At 37.7% G+C, this 20,418-nt stretch overlaps 1 protein-coding gene and 1 long non-coding RNA gene across 2 annotated transcripts in view; one reads left to right on the top strand and one right to left on the bottom strand.

The window, feature by feature from the left end:
- LOC140518690 (uncharacterized) overlaps positions 1 to 20,418 on the bottom strand; it is a 96,782-nt gene that overhangs the window by 62,663 nt on the left and 13,701 nt on the right. The window lies entirely within an intron of this gene.
- On the top strand, positions 394 to 4,534 carry LOC140518687 (serine protease inhibitor Kazal-type 9-like). Its single transcript, XM_072631031.1, has 4 exons — positions 394 to 570; positions 1,219 to 1,244; positions 2,028 to 2,155; positions 4,333 to 4,534. The coding sequence occupies exons 1-4, from the start codon at positions 516 to 518 to the stop codon at positions 4,376 to 4,378; spliced, it is 255 nt and encodes an 84-aa protein (XP_072487132.1). The 5' UTR covers positions 394 to 515; the 3' UTR covers positions 4,379 to 4,534.

Genomic DNA, 20,418 nt, shown 5'->3' with positions numbered 1-20,418 from the left:
CTGTGTGGGTTTCCAAATCCTTAAGTTTAGCCTTTCGATTGAATTCCAATTTTACACAACAAATCTTTCACAATTTGGATTCTGTCAAAAGGCTCCATGTAAGGATGTAACCTCAAGACCACAGGTTCCCCACCCCTGGCTTTGAGAGATAAAATGAAATTAAATACATAAAGTACTTTACAAATCAGGAAGCACTATAAAAGCATGAGGTATGACTATTTGAGGAAATTCTCCTGACTTAATGTGTTATAGAAACTAGACTAGAATAACTAATCCAGCTCAGGACTCTGGGTACTATCCCTTCATTCCTGCCTCTGAGTTACAGGAAACACTAAAAAGGGAGTTAACTAGAAGTCATTCAGTATCTGTTTCCAATGCTTGGCTCTTATACAAGGTGGTTGCCCAATCAAGGTAGAACTCCTATCTGTACATATTTTGCTGGCCCCTTGGTGATCAGGCACAGAGCAGATAACCTTGATTTGTTTCATTTCACTCTCTTTGCCACTATCTACACCATGAAGGTAGCAGCTGCATGCGTGTTCCTAATGCTGGCACTAATGCCCATCTTCAGTGAGTATCTCTTTCCCAGTATGATCTTAGCGCCCTGCACTAGCTGTCCTCTTACAATTGGGTCAGACAGTATAGAATAAAGATATTTGAAAAGTAGACAGTTTTCTGTTTCAGAATGAGAGCATTAAAAAGAAACAAGCAAGCTTTTCTGGATTTTTAAGAGAAATCACGCTATGCCATGACTGGAAAAGGACCTAAGGAGAGAGAAATCAGATTGTTAGGATTCAAATAGTCAGTAAAATAGACAAAATTAGAGGGCAAGGTAACTTAGTCTACAGAAAAGCAGAATTGTAAGCAATCATAGAAATAGACTTTTAAGGCTTAAGTGGACTTTAAAACATAATGTTACAGCTTGAAATGGGTTTAGAAGACAGAACGGAAACTGCTTGAACTACAACAAACATTAGAACATAGAATTTCAGAGATGAATGGGTATTCAAAATCCCTTCATATTACAGAAGTAGAAACTGAGGCAGAAGTTGGATCGAGGAAAGAAGTCATTTGCTTCCTTATTACTACATAGAACTTCTAGTCACATTAGAGGAAAGTACTTTCTAAAGTTTATGGTGAAAGAGGAAAAGTATTCTTGGGTCACTCACCAGACCGTTCTGGTTTTGCTTAATCCAGCCTTCTTTATTTCTCTTCCAGATGTGGAGTCAGCCTATAGAAAACGAGTAAGTCTGCTTTCCCCAGTCCCCAATCCTTTTCTTATTGGATTTCTTCCTTATGATAACAATGCGTGTGGGATGAATGCAATGCCAAATTTAAATTAAATTATTTTGTGTGACAATCACTGCAAAATGAATTAGATAAAAGGACTCCTTGTCACAAGGTGTTCTGAGTCAGGACAACAACCAAACTTTCAACTGGTCATTCTTCAAATGTAAATTGTAAAGTTATGACTTAGATTAGTAGAATCCAGGTACATGGGGGCCAACAGTTGAGAATATTCAAGTATGATAGGTATTATTCAAGATCTTAAATCAGAAAACAAAGATATAGGGAACTCTTGGCCTGGAAATTGCTCTTTCAGTGTAGATCAATGACTTAACTATTATTTATAGGCTTAAAAATGAAGAGGTCACTGGGAGCCCTAGAGGTTAAGTGCAGAACTTAAACCCAGGTCTTCCTGACTACAAAGCTGACCATCTCTCTACTCTGCCATTCTGCTCCTTATTCTGCACAGAGCAGATGTTTAATAAATGTCTGTTGAATTGAAGATTAGAATTCTAGAAACCCTAGCTGCCCCCACCCTTTGACTACGAAGTACAGGGAAAACTGATCTCTGGGGCTTGACGGTAAGTGTGTTAAGGTTGAAGGCGATGATTTCCAGTGTGTCTCCAACCCATTTTCTTTTTTGGATGCAGAGATATAAGTACCCCCAGGCTTTTAGTAACCTGACTTTCCAAAGAACATTTGATCCAAACAGGAGATAACACATACTACTGCTTTTGCAGGTTGACTGCAGATACTTTAAAAAATTACCAGCAGGCAAGGTCGTGAAATGCATGCAAATATATGATCCAATATGTGGTTCTGATGGAATAACATATTCCAATACATGTTTCTTTTGCTCTGCTGTTAGGTAAGTACAGGCATCAAATGGAAAGTAAGAGAATGACTGGGGGTGGGGGGAAGTGGTTAACACATTTTTAGCTTTATGAATAAGGTCAGGGTCCAAGGGACCCTTGCTCCATATCCTTAAAGTATATCCCAACTATCAGATCAGGATGTGCCATCTGGTCAGATGATCTACACCCCTCTCTGCCTCATTTCTTCTGTCCTCTATCCTTCCCCATCCCAACACATACAAACAAAATGCCAATAGTAATTCCCAGGAGCAAGATTAATGAAGTCAGACAAAAGGTAGCTTAATGGATTGAGAGTTCAATTTAGAGGTCAAATACACCACTATGGAACTAAGTAACCATGTAACTTTGGCAAAGGCATTTAAGCTTCCCAAGCCACAGTTTCCTTTCCTGTAAAATGGGAATAATGATATCTGTATTTCCTCCTACTTCACAGGATAACATGAGATTGAAATGGGATAACATATATATAAAACATATAACTCTTTTTCCAAATTTTAAAGCACTGTATAAGTATCAATTATATTATCATCATCACTATTCTTTTCCTGACCCCATCTAGAGGGTTAAGAGAACTAGAATCCATTGGTCTGGTCATATCCTATCTTGGAATTCCCTTCCAATCAGGATGTCACATTTACATCTCATTTAGGCCAGTGTCCTTTATCTCTAACGTATCTCCATACCTCAACTAAAGTACTTCTCTGATACCTCATGGTGGCCCTGAACTCTTGAAAGTTCTTTCAGGTGTGTGCAAGTTTCTGACTAGGTCCTACCAATGCAGAAAAATCTTCAAGCATGAGTACAGCAACAGACTCTTTGGCTGTCATCAGGACACTGGCCTATCTAAGATCAGCAAGACTCATTATGAGAAAGTTGGCTACCAGATGATAAATTTTTTTGGTCACACCTATCCACCAAGACCAGCTAGAAAGGATGGAAGGGATTATATACATTCAATGTTTCAATGGAAGGAGTTCCTATAATGAAATTACAGAACCTTGAAGAATTAGGTTCTGAAATTCCTAGTAAATTCCTAGTAAAGACCAAGTCAGAAAAGAAATATGGTGTTTACTGACAGATAACCATAAATTATTGCCCTTTTAAAAGAAATAGGAGGTGACTTCAGAAAATTGATAGTCAAAAACATTCTTCTTGTCTCTTTCCAGGGTAGTGGTAAACCATTAATGTGAAATGAATCATATTTTTAGGATTAATGTATTGATTATATGCTTTGTGATGTATTTATTTGTTGTTAGGGTTCTACAGGGAGGAAAGGGCAGGTGAGGGAGTGAAAGAAAATTGAGATTTGGCAATGATTTTTTTTTTTCTAAGAGCACCACTTTATTTAGCAAAGTCCTTTCAGCAGGAAAGACTAGATGAAATTTTAGAGGAAAGTGAAAGCTTACTGCTTTTAGAGAAGGAATTCACTCAGCTGAGCCCTTTATCAGCAGGGATATCTCAGGAGGCAGCCCATCCATGTTAATAAATGTCTCACCTCCCAGACAGCTTCAATAAGTTGAACCCACGCTTGTCAGTTTTGTTTTAGCAGGACATGGAGAGCTAGTCTTTACAAGGCTCTGAAATTTGGCTCTTGTCTTTTTTTTTTTTTTTACTATTTTTTTTTTAATTAAACTTTTAACATTTATTTTCACACAATTTTGGGTTACCAAATTTCTCCCCTTTTTTCCCCTCCCCCCCCAGACCCAAGCTTTCTAATTGCCCCTGTGACCTATCTGCTCTCTCCTCTATCCTCCCTCCCTGCCCTTGTCTCCGTCTTCTCTTTTGTCCTGGCAGTGATTTTTTTAAAGAATATCAGTTAAACATTTTAAAGAAAAAACAAGCAGTTAATGAGTTTTCTGGGTATGTTCAGAGAAGGAAAGCAGTATAGAGTTACATAAATACAGACTCTAAAAGGGATTTCAGAGACCATCAAATCCTAGCTTTTACCTAGTACATAAACCTCCTCCTCTATGACCACATTGCCAAGTGGTCATCTTACTTCTGCTTATCACCTCCCAAGGCAGGCTGTTCCATTGTTGCCTGCTCTGTCAAAGAAGACAAAACTGTACCAGTAGGTCTCTAAGCTCATTTTGAGGTTCTATAGTATGACTCTAGAAAATGGGCCTGTGGCCTAGTGTTCCTCACTTAACTTTCTGTTCTCATTCCACAGGAAGAGCAATAAAAAAATCAGATTTGTACGTTATGGGGAGTGTTGAATTAAAGCAACTGTTCTGAAATATTCTCTGTTTCCTTTCCTTCCAACTAGAAGATCAATGCACAAGACATCTGTTTTTCCAGGAAATTCTCCTTCAGAATGTTTGTTTGATCATCACTACTATTTATGGAATAAAAGTAAAATTCACTGGAAAAAATATATTTTGCTGAATTCTGTTAGTATGAAAGAAAACAAGGAATCCATGGGACAATAAGATCCCAATTGTTACAAAATGTCGACCTGAAAGTTATAATCCCCCTACAAATTTTCTCCTTTTTAAAAAATTAATTTATTTTTAGTTTTGAACATTCTTTTCCACAAGATTTTGAATTCCAAATTTTTTCCCCATCTCTCCCCTTCCCCCCAACCCAATATGGCATGCATTCTGCTTATCCCTTCCCCCAATCTACTCTCCCTTTCATCTCTCCCTCCCATCTCCTTTTCCCTTATTTTCTTCAAGGGCAAGATAGATTTCCATACCCCATTGTCTATATTTCTTATTTCCCAGTTGTATGTGCTGACCTGAAAGTTTAGTCAAAGAGGCAAACAGGCTAAGTGATAATGTAAATCCATACTGTTTATTCCCTTAAAGCTAGGAGATACATGATCATGGAGTCAGAAGGAAACTTCTTTCTGATACAAGAATGACCAGCCTTGAGTATGTTTTAGAACAAACCCAACTCAGAGTCTCCATGTCACTCAAATTTATGATCTCCATATATGTTTAACCATGTTATGAGAAAGGAATGTTCTTATTGAATAGCTGGTAAATACAATAAGATAAGAGAGTTAACAAATGGTCAGTTGAAATTATGACCCAGGATATCTGTGTTTTCTTTACCATTAACATGTCATAACATAGTATATGTCCATAAAAGATTAAGATAAGAAAAAGTTCCATTATTCAAGATAGTGTGTTGGGTTAAGGGTCTCATCCTTAATGGCCATAAACAGAGGAAAATGCTCTTCAGTAAGCCGAATCTGGCCTTGTTGACATAGGAAGAAGTATTTTCTGAATTTACTTCAGAGAACAAAGAAGCTGTTAGGTCCAGGCTCTTCTGGTTGATTAGTTCAGGCTCTGGCTCTTACTGAGATTCAAACTGATAGTAAATAATTATCATTAGACATGCCAAAGTTTGTACTTGTGGAGATCATGAGATCCAAGAGACTGGGCACAGGCCTTCTGAGACCATGTCAGGATCCTTTCAGTATCATGTCAATCAACCAGGAGAGGAAAAGGGATAAAGTCATAAGATGATGAAGGACAGAGATAAGAAGAATAAGAAATAAAAGTAATGGGGACAGCTAGGTAGCACAGTGCACTGGCCCTGGAGGACCTGCGTTCAAATCTGACCCCACATATTTGACACTTACTAGCTGTGTGACCCTGGGCAAGTCACTTCACATGAATTGTCTTACCAAAAAATAAAAGAAATGCAAAAGAACAAAGAAATGGAAGGGAAAGGAGGAGATGGCTCTTACAAACAATCCAGAACATAAACAAACCTCCCAATTTGGTCACATTCTGTGTGATTTGGTCAAGTCATTTCACTTCATGGAGCTTCAATTTCCATCTCAAGTAAAAAGATTGGTTGGATGAGGCCTCTGAGGTCCCTTCTAGATTTACAGTTCTGTGACTATGATTTAACAGTTTATAACACAGGCTTTTATTTTGAAGGGGAGCACAGGACCCAGGGCAGAAGGTTGACTTTTTATATAAGAAGTGGTACAAAAATACCATGAAGAGGGGGAGGAGCCAAGATGGCGGAGTAGAAAGATACACATATGCTAGCTCTGAACCCACAGCCCATAAAATACCTGTAAAGAAGAACTCCCAACAAAATTTGGAGCAGGAGAAGCCACAGAACAATGGAGTGGAGGAGATATCATCTGTTCCAGAGAGCCCTGAAAAACCAACATGAAAGGTCTGTCGAGCACCAGACCTGGAGCAGAGCCCAGCCCTGCCTTGGCTGCGCAGCATGGGGGGAAAGGGGGTGGGAGCAGATCAGAGCAGGCTTCAGGGATGGAATCTCCAGCAGCAGTGCAGGTCTCTCCACCCACAGGTGCCGAAGGTCAGTGACAGGGTCCCTTTGGCTGACCGAGAGGGGTGTGGCGTGTTCTCCATGACTCAGGCCCCCTTGGGAGGCAGCAACAGACGCAGAAGCAGACAAGGACTCCCAAAGCAGGCAGGAGCTGGCATCCATTGTTGAAGGTCTCTACATAAACCCCCTGAGGGAACTGAGCCCCATGTGGCAGCCCTACCCCCACCAGAGCACCTGAACTTAATCTCACATTGAATAGCAGCTCTGCCCCCACCGAAAGCCCTGAGGCTGGGTGTTGGGGGTGTAAGCTCAGTTTTCACGTGGACAGTCTCTGGCAGGTAAAAGTGAGGACCTCTAAACCTCAGAGTTCTCACAAGGCCCCCCAGGGAACAGCTGGGGATTGAGGCGTGAAACATGGGCTATCTCATGCATTTCCACCTCTTCTCAGTGGGAAACTTGCTGGGGAGAGCATCCCACCCTTGAGACTGGCCCATGGTCTGAGCACACCTGTTGTTAATTAGCTAGGGGCTGAGAGCAGGCATGGTATTCACGTGCAAACTATGCAGCTGGGAGAGCTTAAGTAGGGATAGGAAAGCCTGAAGGCTCCTCTTCTGGATTCGGAGTCCCCTCCAGGGCTCTTCTTGCTGCGGGGCCCTTGGAGGGAAGAGGGTCCCTCTCCTCTTCTGCTCCCATCCTCTTGCTGTATGGTCCTTGCCCCATGGGAGGAGGAGGATTCCTCTCACCTAAGGAAGAATTCACCCTGCATATGGATCAGTAACTAAGACCCTGAATAAAGCCTAACCCTTGTTTGACTCTGGAAAGTCTCTTCTCTGAATATGTTTATCTGGTTGGCCTCCGAAGACCTGCAAAAGGTAAGTAGACTTGGGTAGCTCATCGGCCTCTAGGCTGAACAGCTGGGAAGGAGCATTTGAATCTCAGCCCTCAAGCACTAGCTGGGCAGATTTGGAGGCAAGGTGGGTGTGGAAAGGAAACTCAGAAGTCAAATAACTGGCTGGGAAAATGCCCAGAAAAGGGGAAAAAAATAAGACCATAGAAAGTTACTTTCTTGGTGAACAGGTGTCTGAAGAAATGATGAACAGGAACACTTCAGAGAGGCCTGCAAAGGCATATAGGAACTGGTACTTAGTGAAATGAGCAGAAGCAGGAGAACTTTGTACACAGCAACAACCACAATGTGTGAGGAATTTTTCTGGTAGACTTAGCACTTCACTGAAATGCAAGGACTTACAAAATTCCCAATGGTCTCTTGAGGCAAAATGCCTTCCACATCCAGAGAAAGAACTATGGAATTCGACTGAAGAATGAAGCAGACCATTTTCTTTTGTATTATGTTTTGTTTTGCTTTATGACTTCTCCCTTTCATTGTAATTCTTCTATGCAACACGACTAAGGTAAAAATGTATTTAATAGGAATATATGTGTAGAACCTATGTAAAATTGTATGCCATCTCAGGGAGGAAGTGGGGAAGTATGGGGGAAAGAAGGGGAGGGAGGGGGGAAAATCTAATACATATGAGGGGTGGAGCCAAGATGGCAGAATAGAAAGACACACATGCTATAGCTCTTAGCCCACAGCCCATAAAATACCTGTAAAAAATGACTGTCAACAAATTCTAGAGCATCAGAAGCCACAGAACAAGAGAGTGAAAGAGATTTCCAGCCAAAGGTAACCTGGAAGGCTGACAGGATAGGTCTATCCCATGGGACACTGAGCAAAGCAAAGCCCAGCCCTGGCTGTGTGGCACTGGGAGGAACATGACTGAAACCGTCCTCCATGGCAGAATCACCAACAGAGAGGGTCTCAGATACCTCAACCCACAGGCACCAAAGAAAGCTTCAAAGGTCAGTGAGAGGGTTTTCCCTTCTGGGCAAGAGGAGAGCAGGGTCTCCCCCAGCACAGGCCCCAGGCAGTGGCATTATCTTTCATGAAATTATCAAGGAAAACCTCCCTGACATTCTAGAACCAGAGAGCAAAATAAATATTGAAAGAATCCACCCATCACCTCCTGAAAGAGACCCTAAAAGAGAAACTCCTAAGAATATTGTGGCCAAATTTCAGAGCGCCCAGGTCAAGGAGAAAATATTGCAAGGAGTTAGAAAGCAACAATTCAAGTACTGTGGAAATACAATCAGGATAACACAGGATCTGGCAGCTTCTACATTCAGGGATTGAAGGGCTTAGAATAGGATATTCCAGAAGTCAAAGGCACTGGGATTAAAACCCAGAATCATCTACCCAGCAAAAGTAACTATAATACTTTAGGGGTAAAAATGCTCATTCAATGATATAGAGGACTTTCAATCCTTCTTCATGAAAAGACCAGAATGGAAGAGAAAATTTGACTTTCAAACACAAGAATCAAGAGAAGCAGGAAAGAGAAATCATAAAGCACTTTCTAAAGCTGAACTGTTTACATTCCTACACGGAAAGATAATATTTGTAACTCTTGAGACTTTTCTTAATATTTGGGTAGGTGGAGGGATTATACACACACACACACACATATAGACAAAGAGCACAGGTTGAGTTGAATCAGAAGGGATGATATTTATAAAAAATAAAACTAAGGGGTGACAAATGAATATATTGGGAGGAGAAAGGGAGAAATGAAATGGGGCAAATTATCACTCATAAAAGAGTTAAGAAAAATCTTTTTCAATGGAGGAGAAAAGGGAGGAGGTGAGAGGGGAAAAGTGAAGCATATTCTCTTCACATATAGCTTACCAAGCGAATAACATGGTCACTAAATTTGGTATGAAAATCTATCTTACACTACAGGAAAGTAGGGGAGAAGGAGGCAAGTGGGGTGATGGGGAAGATAGAAAGGAGAGAAAATGGGAGAAGGAAGTAACTAGAAGTAAACACTTTTGGGAAGAGACAAGGTCAAATGAGAGAATAGAATAAAGGGGTGACAGGGTAGGATGGAGGGAAATATAGTTAGTCTTACACAACATGACTATTATGGAAGTCTTTTGCAAAATAACACATATATAGACTGTATTGAATTGCTTTCCTTCTCAGTGGGGATGGGTGGGAAGGGAGAAAGGGAGAGATATTTTAATTCAAAGTATTAGAAATGAACGTTGAGAATTTTTATTGAATATAACTAGGAAATAAGAAATATATGTCATGGGGTATAGAAATCTATCTTACCCTACAAGAAAAGAGAGAAGATGGGGATAAAGGAAGAGTAGGGCATGATAGAAGGGAGGGCAAATTGAGGGAAGGGGTAGTCAGAATGCAAGGTGTTATGGAATGGGGGAAGGGGAGAGATGGGGAGAAAAATTGGAACTCAAAATTTTGTGGAAATGAATGTTGTAATCTAAAAATAAATGATTTTTTTTAAAAAAAGCTAATATATCTGGAAGTGATTGAAAAACACTGAAAACTAATGAAATAATTTTTTAAAAAAAGAAATGATGAACAGGAAGACTTCAGAGAGGCCTGGAAGGACTTATATGAACTGATGCTGAGTGAAAGGAGCAGAACCAGGAGAACTTTGTACATAGCAACAACCACAAAGTGAGAGGAATTTTTCTGGTAGACTTACTCTGCCACAGCAATGCAAGGACCTAAAACATTCCCAATGGACTCTTGAGGCAAAATGCCATACACATTCAGAGAAAGAACTATGGAATTGGATTGCATAATGAAGCAGACACTTTCTCTTGTGTTTTGTTTTGATTTGCTTTGGTTTTTCTCATGGTTTCTCCCATTCATTTTAATTCTTCCATGCAACATGATTAAGGTGAAAATGTAAAACAAAACAAAAAAACAACACTAAGAACTGCTGGGAAATGCCCCAAAGAGGGAAACAATAAGACTGTAGAAGGTTACTTTCCTGATGAAAAGGTATCTTCTTCTACCCCCTCAGATGAGGAAGAACAAAGCATACCATCAGAAGAAGACATAAAAGTCAAGGTTTCTACATCCAAAACCTGCAAAAAAAAATATGCAATGGTCTAGGCCATGGAAGAACTCAAAAAGGATTGTGAAAATCAAGTAAGAGAGATGGAAGAAAAATTGGGAAGAGAACTGAGAGCAATGCAAGAAAATCATAAAAAAGGAGTCAACTGCTTGCTAAAGGAGACTCAAAAAAATGCTGAATAAAATAACATCTTTAAAAATAGACTAACTCAAATGGCAAAAGAGGTCCAAAAACAAAATGAGAATAAGAATGCTTTAAAAAGCAAAATTAGCCAAACGGAAAAGGAGGTTCAAAAGCTCACTGAAGAAAATAGTTTTTAAAAATTAGAATGGAGAAGATGGAAGCTAATGGCTTTATGAGAAACCAAGAAATTATAAAACAAAACCAAAAAAATGAAAAATTTGAATAAGATGTGAAGTATCTCACTGGAAAAACAACTGACATGGAAAATAGATCCAGGAGAGATAATTTAAAAATTATTGCTCTACCTGAAAACCATGATCAGAAAAAGAGGCTAGACCTCATCTTCCAAGAAATTATCAAGGAAAATTGACCTGATATCCTATTCCCAGAATGTAAAATAGAAATGAAAAGAATTCATCAGTCACCTTCTGAAAGAGATCCCAAAAGGAAAACTCCTAGGAATATTGTAGCCAAAATTTCAGAGTTCCCAGGTCAAGGAGAAAACATTACAAATAGCCAGAAAGAAACAAATCAAGTGTCATGAAAAAACAATCAGGATAATACAGGATTTAGTAGCTTCTACACCAAGGGACTGAAGGTCTTGGAATATGATATTCCAGAGGTCAAAGGAGATAGAATTAAAGCCAAGAACACCTACCCAGCAAAACTGAGTATAATGCTTCAGGGGAAAAAATGGAATTTCAATGAAATAGAGGACTTCCAGGCATTCTTGTTGAAAAGGTCAGAGCTGAATAGAAATTTTGACTTCCAAATACAAGAATCAAGAGAAACATGGAACGGTAAACAGGAAAGAGAAGTCTTAAGGAACTCATTAAAGTTGAACTGTTTACTTTCCTACATGGAAAGATTTTATTTGTAACTCATGAGACATTTTCCAATATTAAGGTAGTTAGGGGAAATATATATATTTGTAGGTATGTATGAGTATGTATGTATGTATATATTATATGTGTGTAGGTATGTATATGTACATGTCTATATATGTGTGTATATGTGTGTGTGTACATACATGCATACATACATACATATATACATAGACAGAAGGCACAGGGTGTGCTGAATATGAAGGGAGAATACCTAAAAAATAAAATTTATGGTTGAATGGAATGTACTAGGAGTAAGAGAAAGGGAGAGGTAGAATGTAGCAAATCATCTCACATAAAGAAGGAACAAAGAGCTTCTACAATGAAGGGGAAGAGGGGGGTGATGAAAGGAAATAGTTGAGCCTTACTCTCATGGAATTTGGCTTCAGGAGACAATAATATACACTCAATTGGATATGGAAATCTTTTTTTCCCTGCAGGAAGGCAAGGGGAAAGGGGATAGGAGAGGGAACATAATAGAAGAGACAGCAAATTGGGGAAAGGGATAATCAGAAGCAAACACTACTGTGGGAGGACAAGTCAAGGGAGAGAATGGAACAAATGAAGGGCAGGATAGGACAGAGGGAAATGTGGTTAGTCTTTTACACCATAAATATTATGGAAGTGCTTTGCATTGTTACACATGTATGACCCATAGTGAGAGCTATTAGCTATAAAGCAGTCATATAGCCCAGCTTTCATGTGTACCAGTCAACACCTGAGGGGAATCTGCTATTATCAGCCAAAGCTCCCACTGTTTCCAAGCTTAAATATAACTTCTCCTTTGACTTTGCTCCTTGTGAGTGGTGGTCCAGATTATTGACTTTCAATGCTCCCACTTGTTCAGGGGGGAAAAAGCAGTCTTCTCATCCATCTTCTCACTGTTGTGTTTCATTTGAATTCATTTGACAAAGCATAGCTAAATACAGTCCCTCAATCACAGTATTGAAAATGAATATAAACGAATGCATCAAAACATCCAATGTGGACTCAGGATAATTTGACTGGTCTCAGACTCTTCCAAAAGTAATGCTATGTGAGCCATAATGAACAACCCAAGGCAGGCTTGATCAGGTGTCAATCCTTCATTCCAGTGGTGTTGTCCCCACTCCAAGATCTTGTTGTCTCTGGCAGGGTCTATCTTTGTACAGCACAGGAAGACTATGTTATTCATCTCTCAATATTCCATAGCAGGGGGCCATCTCCAGTCATCCTGATCTATATTATATCTTGCCACTGAAAGACAGAATGAGACTGGTGACTTTGCACAGCTCTGTCTCACTTAAATAGAATTCACTTGCAAGTCATGACATCACCTTCCCAATATCATGATCCTCTTCCAGAACAAAAGACAAAGAACAATAACATCTTTGTAGAAGGAGGGGGTAATTAAGCATAAGATGACTATGGAAGGAGTTTGTAATACAACCTCATTTTGTAAATAAGGACTCTAAGGTTCAGAGACATTAAGTGGCTTGCTTAAGGTGATGTAAGTAGAGCCATGATTTGAGTCCAGGACCTCTAACTCCAAATTCAGCCCTCTTTTGACTATGTCACATTGCTGCTTGAGGCCATTTGCCAAGAGATCCCTTATCTCTCCTTTCTTATATCATTCAAATGCCTTCGGGCACAATCTCCTGCACCCCTATATCATATGAGGCTGTGACCCTTCTCCTTGCCAAAACAAATCCCTTCACCTGTACTCACTGATCTCATTCTGTTCCCTCTCCTCTAGAAGATTGCCCCTCTAATATCCCCACTCTTATTTACCTGCAATCTCTTCTTGTTTACTGGCTGCTTCTTTATTGCCTTTAAACATGCCCATATCTACCCATTCCCAAAACTCATTTAATCCATCTATCCCCACTAAATATCATCCCTTAGCTCACCTCCTTTGTGTGGGTAAACTCCTCGAGGAAGTTTTTTACAAGAGACGCCTTGTCTCCTCCTAATTAAGCACATTTTAAATAGATGTGATTTGCAAGCAGGCATTTCATCCTAAAGGTTGTATTATGTAGTAGAGATTAACTGTATCCATCATGTAGAACTGGGCCTGATTTTTTGCAAATTGGGATGCCTTTTACTATCTTTTTTGAGAAATCCTTCTGCATTCTTTGCACTAAAAATATCCTTTTTATTTATTGTTAATAAAGTCTTTTACCATATTTGACTTTCTTCTGCTGCTCCTTGATTATTTAAAATTAAATACTTACGCATGTAATTTTGGATAAATTCGACTGTTTTATAAATTCATATTCTTTTAAATTAAAAAAAAAAAGTATAGTATGACCAGAAGTTGGAAATGTTCATGATGTGATATGTACTGTGTTAATAATTGATCACTTATTGTATTTATGTAAGTATTGGAACTTGGTATTAATTTCATAGTGAAATCTCACCCTCTTGATGAGGGAAAAAAATAATAGACAATCGGCTAAAATTCCAATTTTAATTTTGTAAGAGTGGTAAAGTGTACAATGCTTAACAATGGTAATCCATAAATTGTGTCAGTGTCAATTTTGTAGGAGAATAGACACAGGAAAAAGGATTTCTACAAAAGATGATGAGAAGATACTCTGTTGAAGACGGCTTGAATGAACATCCAGACCAAAAAGCTGCAATAGATGATGATGCTCCCCCCCACTGTTGTATTAGATGAAACTTTAAATGGACAACTCATTGATTCACCTTTTTCTTTTGGGTTTCTGTTTCTGTACTTATGAAGGGGACTGCCCCTTGCAATTTGTCAATGCATCAATCAGCCTCTCCACCTTCCTACTTAAAGGGGAGGTAGGTGAAGGGAAGAATTCATATGAGAAAGAGAGCAAAGGAGGATTAAAAATGTGAAAATAAAATTTTAAGGAGGAAAATGTTAAGATCTTAGTGGAAAGAACCACAGGAAACACTCTATCAGATGAGGAATGTGAATTGATGTTAAAAGGGTTTGGGGGAAAAAGTATGGGAACATAACCCATATTGAAAGAAAAGGAGGGATTTCGAGAGACAGCAAAGAGATGTTTCCACAGAGTTGCTAGTTGCTGAAGTCATTGAGAATGTCAGATAATAAGAAGCTAGCAGATTGCAGGTGGATTCAACTAATCAGGAGACAGACAATGACCTTCAGAAAATCGCAAAGTTCTTGATAAAGGGATCCAGGTCGGAAACCAGTCTAAACCGGTAAAGGAAAATGACCCAGAATAATCAGGAGACAGCTTTTCTTCTTTGTACTTTCTCAATGAACCTCATGCATATAAACAGACACAACCCACATAAAATTATCCCTCCATTTTCTTACTATGGGACATATGACAAGGGAGGGGGACATGCCTATACATGGTTAGGGGAAAACATATAGTGGATGTGTCAAAAGATTGTGACCCAAAAGAAAAGAGATCATTCTGTCCTCTGACAGGAAGATCTTTCCTGAACTAACAGTATAAGAATGCTCTCACTTCTGTATCCAGCACTCCCTCCTCCTGAAGAGGGGTGGAGTTCACTTTGGCCAAGTTGTTCAATTACTCTGAACTCTGCTGTAATAAATTTTCCTTGATACCTTTCAGTGTCAAGCATGTTTCTAACATTTCTTTCTGTCTTTCTTTCTTTGTCTTTTTTTCTTTCCTAAAACCTTAAACCCTGTTTACTCTGAAGCCCTTAGATTGGACCACAATAGGTCCCTGCCCACTTTGATCAGTGCTTTGTTGTCTGTTTCAAAAGTTCTGGGTAGTCGGAGTGAAACAAGGATGCCCATTATCACCACTATTATTCAATATTATATTAGAAAGATTAGCTTTAACAATAAGAGAAGAAAAAGAAATTGAAGGAATGAGAATAGGCATAAGGAAACAAAACTGTCACTCTTTGCAAATGGTATAATGGTATACTTAGAGAATCCTAGAGAAGTAACTAAAAAATCTACTAACAACTTTAAAAAGTTGGAGGATAGAAAATAAACTGACATAAATCATCAGCATTTCTACAGACACACACACACACACACACACACACACACACACACACACACACACACACACACACTACCAAAAAAGTCCAGCAGCAAGAGATAGAAAGAGAAATTCCATTTAAAATAACTATAGAAAATATACAATATTTAGGAATCTACCTTCCAAGACAAACCCAGGAACTATAGAAACAGTTACAAAACCCTTTTTACACAAATAAAGTCAGGTTTAAACAATTGGAAAAATATCAATTGTTTGTGGCTAGGCAGAGATAATGTAATAACAATGATAATCTTATCTAAATTAATTTACTTATTCAGTGTCATACCAAACTACCAAAAATTATTTTATAGAACTAGAAAAAATATTCTAATTAAAGAGCTAGGGGTAAAAAAATCATCTGGAAGAACAAGAGGTCAAGAATATCTAGAGAACCAATGAAAAAAATGCAAAGGAAGGTGACCTAGCCATACCACATGTAAAAGTCTATTATAAAATGGCAATCATCAAAACTATTTGGTATTGACTAAGAAATAGAGTGGTAGATCAGTGGAATAGGTTAGGTACACAAGACAGAGTAGTAAATGGCTATAGCAATCTACTGTTTGAAAGACCCAAAGATTCCAGCTTCTGGGATAAGAACTCACTATCTGACAAAAACTGCTGGGAAAACTAGAAAATAGTGTAGCAGACACTCGGTATAGACCAATCTATCATACCATATACCAAGATAAGGTCAAAATGGGGACATGATTTAAACATACAGAGTGATACCACAAGCAAATTAGGAAAGCAGGGGCTAGTTTACCTGTCAGATCTATGGACAAGGGAAGAAATTATCAATAAACAAGAGATAGAGAGTATTATGCAATGGAAAATAGATAATTTTTTTTACATTAAATTTGAAAGGTTTTACACCAAAAAAAAAAAAAAGATACCCTATGCAACCAAGATTAGAAGCAGAAAGCTTGGAAACAAATTTTACAGTCTGTGTTTCTGATAAAGATCTCATTTCCCAAATATATAGGGAACTGAGTCAAATTTATAAGAATCAAAGTCATTCCCCAACTGATAAATGGTCAATTTTGAGGTGAAGAAATTAAAGCTACCTATAGTGATATGAAAAAGTGCTCTAAATAATTATTGATCAGAGAAATGCAAATTAAAACAATTCTGTGGGACCACCTCACACCTATCAGATTGGGTAATATGACAGAAAAGGAAAACGATAAATGTTGGAGAAAATGTGGGAAAATTGGGACACTAATGCATTGTTGTGGAGTTATGAAATGATCCAACCATCCTGAAGAACAATTTGGAACTGTACCCAAAGGTCAATCAAACTGTACACACCCTTTGATCCAGCAATACAGCTACTAGGTCTGTATTGTAATGAGATCATAAAAAATGGAAAAGGACCTACATGTACAAAAATATTTTTAGCAGCTCTTTTTGTGGTAGCCAAGAATTGGAAATTGAGAGGATGTTCATCAATTGGGGAATGACTGAATGAGTTGTGGTATATGAATATAACAGAATGGGAATGGTATTGTTATATAAGAAACAATGAGCATGTAGATTTAAGAAAAACCTGAAAAGACTTACATGAACTCATGCTTAGTGAAGTGATTAGAACCAGGAGGACATTATGCACAACAACAACACCACTGTCTAAGCCAGCAGTAAAAATTGTGACATGGAGACAGAGGCCTGGGGGCAGCAGGACCTGGACATGGGCTGAATTGGATGGGGGAGAATAATTCAACACATAATATTTTAAAGGAAAAAAAATCAGCAAAACTGATCAATGTATTGAAAAAAGTCTGAAAATGAATGCAATGGACTACACTCATGGACTTCCCCCATCTGCAGAGGAGTGGAGTGGATGATTCCCATTCATATCTCTTCTTTGGAGCTATGATTGTTCTTTGTAATTTTCCAATATACATTTTTTTTAATTGTTTTGTGTTTTTTAAAAATTTCTGTTGAGGTAGTCTTTGCATATATTGTTTTCTTGACCATGGTTACTTCACTCTGCATTGTATCATGTATATCTTTCCATGCTTCTTTGTATTCATCATATTCATCATTTCTTACCACACAATAATTTCTTTACATCTGTGTACCAGAATTTATTTATCCATTCCCTAATTGATGGTCTTTTTCTTTGTTTGCAATTCCCTTTGCAATCAGAAAAAAAGTGATAACACATTTTTACATATATATATATATATATATATATATATATGTATATATATATATATATATATATATATAGGGACTTTCTTATCTTATACTTCCTTGGAGTATAAGCATTGTAATGGATTCTATGGGTCAAATGGTATGGATGTTAGTGATTTTATTTGTGTAAATCCAAATTGTTTCCCAAAATAGTTGTACTGATTGATATCACCACCAACAATTAACTAGAGGGAAAATTTTTCCAAAACCCCTTTGACACTGATTATTACCACCTTTTGTCACCTTTGTCAATTTGTAGGGTGTGAGGTGAAACCTCAGAGTTTTGATTTGCATTTCTTTTATTATTAGTGATATAAAAAATTCCTTTGACAACTTATTTATTGGGGAATAGCTTTTGTTTTTACAGATATATCTAACTATTTCTGTATCTTGGATACCAAGAGAAATTATCAGAATTTTTCAGAAATTATCAAAGAAATTTGATAAAGGGTATTTTTTCGATTTAATCACTTTCCTTCTTATCCTAGGTGCACTGTTTGTACAGAAGCTTTTCAGTTTCATGTGATCAAAGTTATCTATTTTCTTTTATAATTGCCTTCATCACTTGTTTGACTAAGAATATATCTTTTACTTACAACTCTGACAAGTATATAATCTGCTTATTTTCTATTTTTTACAGTGTGATTTTTTATATTAAGGTCACATAACTATTTAGAATGTATTGTGGAATATAAGGTATTGGTCTAAATCTAATTTTGGATAGACTACTTTCCAATTGAGTGGTCTAAATTGGGAAATTCTATAGGCAAAGAGAAAATTTTTGAGTACCAAGGGAATGCAATGGTTAGGTCTGTATAATGATTTTGGCAGTGTTGTGCATAATAGACCAGAGATGAGAGACAGAGCCTGGAGGCAGGGAAAATAGTTAGAAGGCTATTATACTAGTTCAAGTGATGGGCGATAAGGCATATATTATTACCATTAACCTGATGATTACAATTTGGCATTTTTAGTTCATGGGGAAATATTAACTCCACTTACTTTATAGAAAAAAAATTACATTAATGATCATTTAGACCTGGCAACTCCTATTTGTATGTGTGTGTGTGATATATATGTATATCTCTAACACACATACATTCATATGTATATATACATGTACATATATGCACACATGTGCATATATGTACATCTCTTACATATACATATATACATGTACATATATGCATATACATGTGTATATATGTATATGTACATACACACAGAGAAACATGCACATATAAACATTTCCTCTAGAGGAAGAAGAAATATCTTTCCAGTATCTTTCACTGGAAAGAGCTCTGAAGTCAGAGCATGTGTGCTCAACTCTTAGTTCTATCACTTAGATCTTGGGCAAGTTATTTTACTCAATTTCCTTTTCTGTAAAATGAGAATAACATATTTTCTAATTTCCTTATTGTTTGTGAGAGGAGCATTTTTTAGCTATAAAAGTGATATAGAAATTAAAGCTACTATTAGTGTTATTATTAGATGTAAAAGATCTAGCAAAGAGGTTGGGTATATGTCTAGATATGATAGCTAAAAGAATTGGGATTTTGCACTTTATAGTCAGACAATTTACAAACAATTTATTAAGCACTTACTATCTGCCAGGCACTGTGCAAAGGGCAAGGAATACAAATACAAGTAAAAAAAAAACCCAGTTCCTTTCCTTAAGAAACATATTCTAATAGGAAAGACAACACACAATAGGAAGTTGAAAGGAAATAAGAGAAGGTAGGGCATCCAAAGAGGTTCAGGAGAGTCTAGCATGGTGGAAAATAAAGGGATAGCAGGTCTGGGCACTGTCTTTAAATGGATGTTCTGGGAGGAGCTCCCCAACTCCAGTCATAGGGAGGTATGATAGAAAGAATGCCGAATTTGGACTTAAAGGATGGAGATTCAAAACTTGGCTCAGCTATTTAATAATTATAATGTCTTGGGCAAATCATACCACCTCTGTGGACTTCAGTTTAATCTTCAAAGTTAATGGGTTTGACTAAGTGGTCTTCCAGTTCCTATTCTTTTCACTATTGTGCTATGATTGTCCCATTTTTTCCTATTTCTACTAGAAATGGGGATAAAAATATCTGTCATCTTCCTCAAGAAACAAATGTTGGCATATCTTGACATAATCCACCACCTGGTGTCTAGTTTAAATATTGCATGTCCTAAAATTGAATTACTAGATACTTAAGACATTTTATGGGGCAAAATAGAATTAACAATACATTATCTATTCACTCATTCAACAAATATTTATTAAATACCTACTGTGTACAATGCACTGTACTAAGTGTTTAGGGCAGATAAACTTATGTAAGATAAAATCCCTGCCCTAAGTCTAGTACAAGAATAAGACACAAACAGAAATAGTGCATAATAACAAAATAAGAGCTGAAAAATAAAGCTCTTTACGTGGCTAACAGCAGAGGGGTGGTATAGTAAATAAAGTATTAGTCCCAAGAAGGAAGAGACAGACTTCAAATTCATGTTGCTACAAGAGTCAACAAGGGCCTGAACTAAGGTGGTAGCTATGTCAGAAGAGAGAATAGCTACAATGAAAGAGATGCCATGGAGTCAGTAGCCGCAGGATTTGGCAAAGCATTAGATATGTGGGGTAAGAGAGAGTGAGGAATTGAGGATAATGCTAAGGTTACAAATATGAAAGACAGGAAGAATATGTTTTCTATGGAAACACCGAAGTTTGGAAATGGAATGGGTTTTGAGGAAAAGATAATCACTTCTATTGTAAACATATTACATTTAAGATGTCATATAG

The sequence above is a fragment of the Notamacropus eugenii genome, chromosome 1 (assembly GCF_028372415.1).
Source record: "Notamacropus eugenii isolate mMacEug1 chromosome 1, mMacEug1.pri_v2, whole genome shotgun sequence".
NCBI lineage: Eukaryota > Metazoa > Chordata > Mammalia > Diprotodontia > Macropodidae > Notamacropus > Notamacropus eugenii.
The sequence above is the reverse complement of the archived record's forward strand: the minus strand, read 5'-3'. Positions and strand labels throughout refer to the sequence as shown.

Bases quoted from the DNA above. Each gene is read 5' to 3' on its own strand.
- LOC140518687 (XM_072631031.1), top strand. From the start codon at position 516: ATGAAGGTAGCAGCTGCATGCGTGTTCCTAATGCTGGCACTAATGCCC. The intron at 571-1,218 runs GTGAGTATCTCT...TTTCTCTTCCAG, and splicing joins GGCACTAATGCCCATCTTCA to ATGTGGAGTCAGCCTATAGA. The intron at 2,156-4,332 runs GTAAGTACAGGC...CTCATTCCACAG, and splicing joins TTCTTTTGCTCTGCTGTTAG to GAAGAGCAATAAAAAAATCA.